Consider the following 12,878-nt stretch of genomic DNA (forward strand, 5'->3'; position numbering starts at 1 on the left):
GCTCATGGTCAGCAGGTCTAGCGACAGCCTGTAAACACACACAGTAGTCCAGTAACCAGTGGCTGCCCTACAGAGCCAGGGTAAAGTAGGCTAACTGCCAAGTGAGGTGGTACATGCCTGAACCTCACCCTTGGGAGGCAGAGGCAAGAGGATCAGAAGTTCAGGATCAACCTCTGATACATAATGAGTTCAAGACCTGTCTAGTTCTACATAAGATCTTGAATGAATGAATGAATGAATGAATAAATAAATAAATGAATAAATAAATAAATAAATAAATGAAGCTTATTTTAATCTACAGAGCTTGACAGTCCCCGAGACCTTATGGTAACAGCCTCATCAGAGACCTCTATCTCTCTCATCTGGTCCAAGGCCAGCGGTCCCATTGATCACTACCGAATTACTTTCACCCCATCTTCTGGGATCTCCTCAGAAGTCACTGTGCCTAGGGACAGGACTTCATACACTCTGACAGATCTAGAGCCCGGAGCAGAATACATCATCTCCATCACGGCTGAGAGGGGTCGGCAGCAGAGCCTGGAGTCCACTGTGGATGCCTTCACAGGTACCGGGGAACAGACATCTCAGTGAGACTTGGCAATAAACAGATCCCAAAGTGAGATGGTCATTCAGAAGCCCCAGTCTGCCAAAAGAGAAAACTAAAGGAGATGTGTAGGGGAACGAGGGGGGAAACTAAGACATGCATGGAAAGGAAATGTTCGGAAGTAAAGGGAAGGGGTGAGCGAGGATGCCACATGTCTGAAATCTTATTTTTGATTTTTTTTTTTACAGCCTAGGCACAGTAGTTGGTTTGTTCATCTTGCCCTTCCTTCATTAAATCCGTGGGAATGCTAAAGCTCTATGGTACATTTTGTTTGTCAAGTTAGAGGTTTCTAAATTTCGGGTCAGTGTTACAAATATTTCACAGAAATACTTCTAGTCTTCTTAGAACCGACTGTTCCATATAAGGCTTGGGAGGAATAGACTAGGCCGGACCAGAGGGTGGGGAGGTAGGCCCTTTGAGCCAGCCAGCAGGTGAGAGTGCAGCCCTCAATGACAAAGAAGGAAGTCAAGAGTCTCTTCTGCCCCATGACCTACGGCCAAGCATGTGCTTCAGAGCAGCCAATCTTCTCTGCTTTGCAGGCTTCCGCCCTATCTCCCATCTGCACTTTTCTCACGTGACCTCCTCCAGTGTCAACATCACCTGGAGTGACCCATCTCCCCCAGCAGACAGACTCATCCTCAACTACAGCCCCAGGGATGACGAGGAAGACACGATGGAGGTCCTCCTGGATGCTACCAAGAGGCATGCTGTCCTGATGGGGCTACAGCCAGCCACTGAATACATAGTGAACCTTGTAGCTGTCCATGGGACTGTAACCTCTGAGCCCATAGTGGGTTCCATCACTACAGGTGAGGCTGAGAGACGGTGAAGAGGTTCCCACAGTAGCCTTTGACAAGCCAGTGCAATTTAAAAAGGGAAACATCAAGGAATAGCAAACTGAATCTGTGGCTTACAGGCCTCTGAGTTATTTTGAAGTGGCTACTTCTTCCAAGGCTGCTTAAGAGACTTACCATGAGAAACTCCCACTTGGAAAGCAGGATAGACCCAATGCTTGGAGAGCTCAAATCGCAAATGCATTTGGTCCTAGGTCTACCAACCTTGGAAGAAGCCCTGGAAAAAGCTAGTCTCCAAAGGAGTCCTTCTAAGTGAGAGATGGTGCTTCTGTTCTGGAGAGCCATCTCTTGACGCCTAATAAGTGATTCCTCCTCAGAATCAACACGGAGCTAGCAAGCAACCATGAAGTGACCTGGCACTCAAAGACTGGGGCTGATTTTGCACAGCAGTCTGAGATGAATTGGGCCATTTCCATCTGATGGCTTGCAAAAGCCATCCCAAATGTGATATGAGTGTACATAAGAACCTGTGTCTAGATGCTTCCCTAGTACAAAAACTCACATATTGAAAAAGTATATTATGTCATCAACTGATTCAACCCCACAATTTAAGTATGCACCACAAATAAAATACAACTTAGGAAAGTATATTTGTTTGGGATTTGTGCTCTGAAATCCCTCTACAGTTAATAGGTAGTTTTCCCACATTGAACCAAAGGTGGTTGGAAAAAAAGAAAGACAGTAGCAGCATTGAGTCTTTCCAAAAGAAGTCTCCCTCAGAGAAGATAACTGTATAATTCCCTATTTGGAATATAATACAGGAACTTAAAAGGACGTTTCTGGTTGGTCTAGATAGGTAGTAATTGTTGCACAGAAGCACAGATCTTCCCACCTTCATTCCTGTTGTTAGAATGTTCTGAACTGGCTTCAGCCACAGCTACAATGTTTCAGGTGAGACATCACACTGACCAACCAATTAGGGATGTGCCATTAGTGATACAGGATTGTGCCTGCCTATGGGACACTACTGGATCAATGCAAACTAGGAGTAGAAATTTCATTTTCAAACAATCTTCTGTCTTTTCCCCACAACTCCCTGATCTTTGTAGGAATTGATCCCCCCAAAAACATCACAATTAGCAATGTGACTAAGGACTCGGTGACAGTTTCCTGGAGCTCTCCTGTCGCACCTTTTGATTACTACCGTGTGTCATATCGACCCACACAAGGTAACGAAATGATTTTAATTAAACACAAATGAGGTCTGAAGCTGGGTAAAGAGTAATATGGGGCTCCTATCACATCCACGGGACACTGGCATCTCTCTGCAGCATACTCCCTCAAAATGAGAGGGTGTCAGGAAAGAATGACTGGGGAACCATGAATTCACCACCTCCTCTCAAAATAGGCTTGGTTTACATGACCGTGGAAGCCAGACATTTCACCAGCGGAAGTAACTGGACACCATTAGCTAAACTGTGCAATGAGAAACAATAAACCTTAAAAGACTTCGCCTGGAGCTGGGGCTACATGTGCTCGCCTGAGCATAAAGTCTAAGGCTAGAATTCAGGACATGGATGGAGGCCCAGCAGAGCCAGATGGAGCCCTGGAGGGGATCACAGTGATGTGATCTTAATCCTGCCGTTTTAGCCAATGTGTGAGTCAGAGAAGTTGACTGAGACCTTGCACACACAGTGCCAGCTCTTGCTGGTGCATGAGGCATTGTTAACAGTGAGGAAGGCATGCCCACTTCCCGCTGGGTAGGATAATTTTCCAGGCTACCTTTCTCTGGGCTACATAAGCACTTTTTGAAGCTCTGCCCACTACACTGCCTTGATAATGGTCACCTTGGAAAAGACCAGTCTGTTAGAAACCCACATAGTAAATAATTCATTTACTTTTGTTCTAAGGAGCCAATAAAATGAAAGAGTGAGGCCAGCATATAAGATTTATTTAAACGCCACCATTACCATCTTATGAATTATTGATCTGCCTTCCCTATTGCATGTTGAGACCTCATCCATCTGTGCTTCATGACCCAATGTCCCAATGTACACTGAGCCATGGGCCCATGGATGAGAGCGCTGTTCAACTTCTAACAATAGGTTTTGTTCTTCTTCAGTGGGACGGCTGGACAGCTCTGTGGTGCCCAACACTGTGACAGAGTTCACCATCACCAGGCTGTATCCAGCTACTGAATATGAAATAAGCCTCAACAGTGTGAGGGGCAGGGAGGAAAGTGAGCGCGTCTGTACCCTGGTGCACACAGGTAAACATGGCTCCCTTGTCGAGTGTCAGGTCAGGACATGAGCAGCAGGTTTGAAACAAACACAGGAAGCAGGGTAAAATTATTCCAGTTCATATAGCAGATATCGGCTCCAGGGCCTGAGGCACCATTTCTTGGTCTCCTCTGACTCACCATGTCCTGCAGGACAAGTTGTGATTTCTCTCCCCAGACTGTCTTGTCTAATTATAGGAATTCAGTGAGTCACACTTGAGGAGCCTTGCTGCTTTAGGTTAGGAATTTCCATGGAATTTCCACTCTAAAGAGTGCCCTTCAAAGACGCCTGCTGGAGACACATTCTGCAGCGGACATTCGGATAACAGGATCTCTTTAAGACTTGGCGGTGGGAAGGGGAGAACCTCAGGGAAGAGTTGTTATTTCAGTTACAGGAAATCGGGGGTGAGATTATTCATCTTAGATAGTCACCCTGTGCCTTTGCTTTATGCTCCAAGAAAAAGGTTCTAAATCCTTCACTCGTATGAAGGCACTGAGGTGAGATTGACCCAACATAACATCCTCAGTCACCAACAAGAACACCATATAGTCCCTGTTCTTTTATAGGCTATCTAATCAGATCCAAGTGTTCCCTGTGTCCCCAAGCCCCTTCACAGAGGAAGCTACAGAGGCAGGAAGGTGGGGCAGATAGAACATTTTACAATATTGGAAAGTAGGAAGAGAAGCCCCCTTTCCATGCCTTCTTCATAAAACTAGCTCTTTGGATAAGCCTGGGAACAGGCTCCCTTTCAGCAGCTCCCCTAACCTTTCCTCTCTGGTCCTTAAGCAATTGTATTGGTAGAGTCAGCAAAGATTCCTATAGATGTCACTGGAAGCCACAACCATCAGTTTCCATCCTTGACATTGAGAACAGACCTTCTAGTTAAAGCGTAGTTTCTACATGTAGGAAAACATTCAGCCTGCCTCATTAAGAGAACACCTGGATTTCCCGACACCTCTTAATTTCCCTGGAGATGGTGTTTCCTGAAAGAGGTAAATGTGCCTAAGAATTTCTCACTGCGTTGTAGATGCTCTCACAATCGCTGTAATGGCATCTTTACACAGTGGCAAACATGCCTTTCAGAAACATAAAGCAGCCTTCTCAGGACAGCACAGGGTGTTCTGACCGCTCCTAACCTTCCTCGTTCCAGGTCTGTGACTGTAGAGGCATGAGCTATGGTTTATCATTCAGTCTGGTACTAATCCTCTAATTATCTGTGATTATTAAAGCATCTGGTTAATAAATGTTGATCAGAAGTAATGTCCACTGAGCCAAGAAAGCCCCTTTCATGTCCTCCTGACATCCATATTTTCTCATTGAGAATCATAAAATGGCTTTCTAGAGCATCTTGCTCCCATGATAAGAGGGATATGACTGGGCCCAAAAGCTAACTCCTGGCATTCTTGGCCAGCAAAAATCTCCAAAGCAGAAACTCCACAGTGCATCAAGTCACATGGCCCTCCTTCAAGTTAGTAAGGAACTGTGCTATACTCAAGTGTCTTGGTTTATTGCTTTAAAGTAGTCACGATAATCTTAAATCTTTCAGAAATGAGAACCTCTTCAAGACACCATCCACACCTCAGAAATCTCCCAACTATACTCTAGTAAGAACAGCATTTAAAGAGGTTTTTGAAAGCACAGATTATAGATAAAATTCAAAAGATTAAATTATAAGGGCTTTTGATTGCTACTTTATGATGAGAAACAAGCAAAAAGGAGAAAGAGGAAAAAAACCACCAAATACAGCTCACTTAAGTACAGAACATGGGTAGACTAACAGTGGAATCTGGTTCCCAAACATAATATATGGCTCAGATTGAATTATCACTTAATTATAATAGCATCCACTTTATAAATCAATTCCAACCTTATGAAAAGGATACACATAAGTGAATCCAAGAGTTACAGCACAGATGAGTAAAATCATAATCCATTCACAAGCAAACTTTCTTCCCCGATAGGCACTCTTGGCTCCCCTAAGCTTGTGTGAATCCCCTAGGTTCTCTATGCACCAAAAAGGAAGCCCTGAACACAGTCGAGAGTGAAGCTTGTCAATGGTGACGTAAGAATTCAGGAAATGGATATCATTCTGTGGCCGAGCTATTGGTGTGGGTGCCCTGCACTTCCTCCACACTTCCTGGGCTTCACAGAGATCTTTCCACAAAGGTCACCCTTGCTTATGTAAAAGAACAAGTGGACTGGAAAGCAGAATTATCCCAGTACTAAAGAATCATAACATTTCCAATAGCTTCTTCACACCATCTAGATTAAAATATCTAAAATACAACAGAAAGTATTTCAAATTTTCTACTTCCCATTGAACCTGTCAAAGAATTCTGCACAAAATAAATTAGCAAGTTAATTTAAAAGAAGGACTTATGGCAATTAGGAGAGAAGTGGATACTGGAACAGGGGAGAAAGAGAGGGATGAATAGAGCCAGACAGGTAGAAAAAGAATCAGTCTACACTCCAGAAGTTTTATCCAGAAGAGTGACAGATCTGGCACCACATGGGAAAATTCTGATGGTTTATGGTACTTCTACCCTGCAGTTGCTCTTTCTTTAACCTGACACTCTCCTGTTCTGTTTCAGCCATGGATAGCCCTACGGATCTGACTGCTACCAACATCACCCCCACAGAAGCTCTGCTTCGGTGGAAAGCACCCATGGGTGAAGTGGAGAACTATGTGATTGTCCTCACACACTTTGCGAGTGAGTGTCTATGGGTGGGGGTCGTAGGGACTGGAGCTGTAAGCCAGTATGGAAGTGAAGAACTAATTCATTTTTCCCAGCTGAAAGTCCAATCAGAATTTACCTCAGGTTGGGGAAATTATGTAGCTCGCAAGCTGTATAAAGTCCTCAAGAAATCCCCCAACTCCTGTAAACAGTTGATGAGAATCACACAAGCCCAGTCTGAAAGGCTCAAGGAAGGGGAGCAATCAAGAACAAACACAAAATCCGAGCTAACAGTGGGAAGACAAAACTTAGAACTGAGCTAAGATTTTCACCAAAGAGCTGCAGATAAAAAGAAGTTTCTAGAACAGCAGTTTTCAACCTGTGGGTTGAGATACCATTGGAGATAGAACAACCCTTTCACAGGGGTCGCCTAAGATCATCACAATACATAGATATTTATGTTACATTTTACAACAGTAGAAAATTACAGTTATGAAGTAGCAATGAAAATAATTTTATGATTTTGGGTCACCACAATATGAGGAACTATTTTAAAGGATCACAGCATGAGGAACTGTTTTAAAGGATCACAACATTAGGAAGGTTGAGAACCAAAAGTTACAGGAGGATCAAACTTGGCAGAGATAACATGCTAACAGGTGTCTTAGTTATGTTTCTATTGCTGTGAAGAGGCACCATGATGGTGACAACTCTTAAAAAGAAAAAGATTTAATTGCAGTGGCTTACATTTTTAGAGGTTTGTTTATTCTGTTAGCATGACGGCAGGAAGCAGGGTGGCACGCAGGCAGACATAGAGCTAGAGAAGGAACTGAGTGTAACATGAAGGGGCCTGATTGTTGGGGTTTATGTCCTGCCTGGTTCCCCACAGCCGGCAAGCCCCAAAGAAAATCACACAGAGATCTCCATAAGTTATAAAACTGATTGGCCCATTAGCTCAGGCTTCTTATTAGATCTTATAGCTTATATTAACCCATTGTTCTTATCCATGTTAGCCACATGACTCAGTACCTTTCTCATCCTGGCAGCTTACATCCTGCTTCTTCTGTGGTCTGGGCAAGACTGGGAGGAATGGGCTTCCTTCTTCCTAGAATTCTCCTGTTCTCATCGCCCCGCCTCTACTTCCTGTCTTGTTGACCCACCTATACTTCCTGCCTGGCCAATCAACGTTTATTCAAAATATGATTGACAGAATACAGACAATTCTCCCACACCAGCTGAGAGCTCTTACATCTTGACTCGCAGGCAACAGGGAATGATCTGAGACCCTCGGTGGCATCTTGAGCACATATGAGACTTTGAAGCCTGTATTCACAGTGACACACTTCCTCCAACAAGGCCACACCTCCTAATAGTGCCACTCCCTTTGGGGGCCATTTTCTTTCAAAGCCACCACAACAGGTGACAATTGATTTAGAACTGCTAAGCAATGTTTCTGTTGTACTGGCTGTACATCCAGCCCAAAACTTTAAATCAACAAAAAAAAATTGAATATCAGTGCTGTTTTCATCATACTCACTCCCCTTATGCTATTTGAAGTTGACTAGAGAAACTCAAAGCAAAACAGAAGCATATTCCAAATATCTAGGCTTAGGGAAATTTTTTTCTTGTCCAAAATTAAACATGATAACAGAATTATTTGTGAGTTATATTCAATAATCTAGGGAACAAAGATACCAGAGAACAGAAGGCAGGCAGATGACTTGATGTTCAGAGACGGAAGAGAAAGCCAGTTCTACAAGCTGCGAAGAATAATTTGTCGTCAAAGTTGGGGAAAATGGAAACTAACACACACTATCGAACAAAACGGAAACGGCATTAGTCAGTACTATGTACCAGCTCAGGATCACAGAGCTTCCTCGTTGATTTCAAGTTGTTTTGGCTTTGCAACTCTATTAGCACATTTACATTTCAGCGCAGCGTTAGAAAGCTGAATATCGTTTTGTCTTTGATCAAGATGAAAAAACACATGATAAACCAAGAGTTTGAGTTGATCAGAACAATAGCTGATTGCATAGTCCTTTCAAAGAAAGATACCATGGATACATCCCAACCCCTCTATGCTCTTGCCAAGCCCTTCTCAACTCCTACTGTCCCTTGGTGTGTATCATGGTCCAGCATACCTTTCTAAGCCTTCAAGTCTCTCTGCATTTGTCCATGCGCCATTTTCTTCATCAGGAACTTCTCTCCCCAAGAGTCAACCTAGTAAGCCCGTCTTTCAGATCTTAGCTGCAGCCCTATCTTTTCTGACAAAGTATCCTCCATTCCCCCAAGGCAGTCAACACACCTGCTCACAATGACAAGGCATACAGCTCCATCCTCTCCATTCACCAAATGCTTTTGATAATCTCCCATAGGCTATGTACTCACTAAGCCTAGAAAAGCTCAGAAGCAATGCTTGTGTTCTTATCATTATGGAACTTACCTCTAGTGATGATGCAGAGAAGTAAATACAGCCTGGCATGAGCTGTGGCATGAACTATGCAAGACAGAACATAGTGAGCTACACCCAATGGGCCGCCATAATTTAGAATCAGAGTATTGAGGGGAAGAAAGAAACACGATCTCAGAGAAAGTAAAAATGATGAGGGAATTCTAAAGAAACATACAGCCTTCCTGTATTTGGAGAGAGATGAGCATGTAGGACCTGCCATAGTTTAGTTGAGTAGAGCATTGAGGGATGGCAGGATATCACAAAGTAGATAGCAAAAAGATGGCCATGATGTACATTCTTCTAAGGAGTTTTAGGTTGTTTTCAAAGGCATCTTTATATGCCTTGTTTTGTTTGTCTTTAGATCACAACAAACTTCAAGCATCAGGTCTGACCTAGTTTGGAGCTGTACCTAATAAACTTAGTTAAATGCTGAATGATTCAGAAATATTCTAATTGTCTAACAGAGGGCTTGGCTCTGAACTAATGAACAGTTTTATTAACAGCTTGAGTGAGCCCCGAGAAGATGTGCTTACAAAACTTGTATATAAAACAAAACCGTGATTGATTGAATCCACATTTAAAATGTTTTAATAAACTGAAACCGTGATCCAAAAATTCAACCAAGGTGAAAGATGATGGAAATACAAGCAAAACTCAGCCCACAGGTCAAAATGATCAAGCAAGGCAGAAGTGATAAACAAAGTCATTGATTGATAATAAATTCAGCTTGTAATGGCAATGATGCATGGCTGTCCTACAGCCTGGAGTAATACAAATAGCAGGCACAGAAGCGGGCTGACCCTGTTTACACCATTGATCAGTGGCACCGATTCTTGTTCTCAGTTCTCTCCCAAGATCTGCATTTCAGAAAAGAGCTTGATGAACTTTCTTGTCCAGAGAGAAGCAGTCAGGACTATGGGGACTTTGGAGTTGTCATATAAACGTAATGAGAGGCAGGGGCTGAATATTCTTGGGATAAAAGAGGGAACACTTGATGGGGAAAGTGGATGGAAGGAAACAGTCAAATAAACAAGGACTCTTCTTACTTTTTGATTACAGAGACATGAGTAGAAGGTAGAGAGAGACACAGTGTGGCCTCCGTGTACAGAATAGTCTTTCTGGAGAGTAAAAGATAAAAGGGAATCCTTGTACGGAGCAGTAAACTCCATTACGTGTAGTTCTCCCAGAATTCTCAGATATTGAGTCCATGTGAAATGCCTTTAGACATGGTAAATCTTTCCTTATCTGTACGGATCTGATTTCAGTTGCAGGAGAGACCATCCTGGTTGATGGAGTCAGTGAAGAATTCCAGCTTGTTGACCTGCTTCCTAGCACCCATTATACTGTCACCATGTATGCCACCAGTGGGCCTCTCGTGAGTGGCACCATTGCCACCAACTTCTCTACCCGTGAGTACAAGCTCCTGCATGGCTGGTATAAACCCTGCAGGATTGTGTGGAACCAAAAAAAAAATAATGATACTTCCTTGTAATGGAGTAGGTAATAAGCTATAGGTTTTGGTTGTGGTACAAATACTGTATTGCTATCAATTAGCACTTATGTCTCTACATCCAGGATCTAGGTGACAAGAGCAGAGCCATACAAGAAAATCTGGTACTAGACTATATCTGGTACTGGAAACTTGAATATTAGGAAGCTCGATATGGTAATGGGGAGCTGCTGGGTAAAATCATGACCGGAACATTAGGACAAGAGAAGATACAAGGTGGCTACAATTCAAGTAGACCATGGTTAATGGATTTAGGAGCCTAAGCATAAAGAGTTGTATTGGAAGATGCCATGCCTAAGCTCAGCATCCTGCTTGTGGGGGTAGGAGACACTTCAAAGAAGGATACTAGCACCCTTTATGTTCCCATGCAAGCCAGAACTAGAGTCGGCACAGGGGCAGACCTGTAAGCAAGATTGCCATGCCAGAAGTCAAACAAGGAAGAGCTGGAGAAATAAGGACATTCTGGCATTTTCTCTTCCTCGCAGTCCTGGACCCTCCTGCCAACCTGACAGCCAGCGAAGTCACCAGGCAAAGTGCACTGATCTCCTGGCAACCACCCAGAGCAGATATTGAAAACTATGTCTTGACATACAAGTCCTCCGATGGCAGCCGCAAGGTAAGTATTAGCTGGAAAGAGGAAAACCCTTTATTCCCACATGAGGTCATGTGGAAACTGGCCAGTGGAAAGACCCATGGAAACTGCAGGGATAGAGAAGGAGCCAATTCACAGGCAACCAATGGGGTTCCAGATCCTGGATACACAGCCTACGATGGAGGAGAGAGCCCAGGTTTACAAACCAGGAAATGCCAAGCTGTGGCTTTGCTATTGCTCACTGCCCATACTGTGGTAAAGCAGTAACCCTCTCTCAGTGCCGGTGTCCTCTCTGGATCATTACTAGGTGTGGTGGTCTCTGGGCATCATGGTGACAAAACATGACAAGCTCCTAATCCTGTGTTATCAGAAGCAAACATGAGGCAGATAATAAACCCAGAGGCCTTTATGCCTTGATAAACATCATAAAAGCACCATCTCTGTAGCCTACAATAATGAGATGATACATTCTGGTTTTGTGTCATCGGTCTAAGCGATCCACCAGAAGAGCACTAGCTGGCAAACCTTCTCTTGTGGTGTGATCCTTTAAAAAGTGAAAGTCATATATAAAGTCAAATCTAGAGACCAAGCAAAGTAAAGCAAGTCTGTTGATGGTGGTAGAGAGGCCTAGGGTTCTGCTTCCTCAGCTGCTTCTCCTCCTCAGTAAGCCCAATGCAGCCTGAAGCCACTGACTCAATAACTCAGGTACCTAAATTTATCCCATGTGCATTTGTGAGATAGGAGCCATAAACCTCACGTGGGAGCTCCCCCCCCCACCCCCGCCCATTGGCAGTTTTCTCCTTACTGTGGGATGGAGAAGGCAGCATTGCTGACCTAGCTTCCCTACTGCCCCCCACCCCCGGCTTTCTTTATTCTTGCCCTCTGCAGGAGCTGATTGTGGATGCTGAGGACACGTGGATCCGACTGGAGGGCCTGTCAGAGAACACAGACTACACAGTGCTCCTGCAGGCAGCTCAGGAAGCCACAAGGAGCAGCCTGACCTCTACTGTCTTCACCACAGGTGAGGGACTTGCCGTCACTTGGATGCCTTCTTCTCCCTGCATGGCGCCCATCTCCTCAGCACCTCTGCTGAGCCCTGGCCTGAAAGGAGCCTATTAAAAACACTCAGCTTCCTCTTCCTTTCTTCCCTTTTCCCAAGGCCCTGCCAGAAAATCCCTACCACTGAGGTGATTATGGAAACACAGCCCAATCAGTGGTCCATGTGGACCAACTAAGGGCACCAAGTAGAGATGTCAGTTTGCTTCTCATTCCCAGTGTCCTGCCTGTTCCTCTACAAAAAGTCTTCTTTCTTTCTCTGTCCTTCTCTTGATGCCTGTCCTCAGTAGCACTTCTAGTAAGCGTAACCTTCAGTACTGAACTTCACACACCCTCCCACTTTTGCAAGCACAAAGTTCTTTTATGCATTCAGTGTCTCACTCAATCTTTAAAACCACTGATAATACCATTTTAAAGGGCAGGAATATGAGTTAGCATGTAACTCAGTGGCAGAGCATTTGCTTTGCATGCAGGAGGTCCCAGATTCAACTCCAACACCACAAAATAAAAATAGATAGATGGATGGATGGATGAACGGATGGATAAAAATAAAAAGCCCAGGAACAGGAATGTGGCTTAATACAATATTTTTACCTAATATGTTCAAGGTCCTAGGTTTGATTCCTGGCTCTACAGAAAGAAGAAAAAGAGAAGGGTTTCAGAAATCAAAACCTTACATGGTTTTCTGGCAAGCACTGTACTAAACACATTATGTACATATTGAACAGTATTTAATTTCATCTTCACAATAGCCTCTTTCTTTCTCTGTCCTTCCCTTGACGCCTGTCGTCAGTAGCACTTCTAGTAAGTCCTATAGACTATTACCTCCATTTTATTTGTTTTTTTATTGAGAAAAGGAGAAAAAAAAACACGTTTCCAACTCCTCCCAGCCTCCCATTTCCCTCCCCCTCCTCCC

General features: G+C 43.8%; 1 protein-coding gene across 6 annotated transcripts in view; it reads left to right on the forward strand.

Moving 5' to 3' along the window:
- Tnr (tenascin R) overlaps window positions 1–12,878 on the forward strand; it is a 432,460-nt gene that overhangs the window by 385,996 nt on the left and 33,586 nt on the right. For all 6 annotated transcript variants that reach the window (XM_005363935.3, XM_026787587.1, XM_026787586.1 and 3 more), the window contains 8 exons: window positions 302–565; window positions 1,144–1,413; window positions 2,508–2,627; window positions 3,521–3,667; window positions 6,269–6,388; window positions 10,070–10,213; window positions 10,800–10,930; window positions 11,795–11,927. In XM_005363935.3, the coding sequence (XP_005363992.1) occupies window positions 302–565; window positions 1,144–1,413; window positions 2,508–2,627; window positions 3,521–3,667; window positions 6,269–6,388; window positions 10,070–10,213; window positions 10,800–10,930; window positions 11,795–11,927 (1,329 nt within the window). The remainder of the gene's footprint in view (window positions 1–301; window positions 566–1,143; window positions 1,414–2,507; window positions 2,628–3,520; window positions 3,668–6,268; window positions 6,389–10,069; window positions 10,214–10,799; window positions 10,931–11,794; window positions 11,928–12,878) is intronic.

Source organism: Microtus ochrogaster, assembly GCF_000317375.1.
Source record: "Microtus ochrogaster isolate Prairie Vole_2 chromosome 6 unlocalized genomic scaffold, MicOch1.0 chr6_random_2, whole genome shotgun sequence".
Lineage (NCBI taxonomy): Eukaryota > Metazoa > Chordata > Mammalia > Rodentia > Cricetidae > Microtus > Microtus ochrogaster.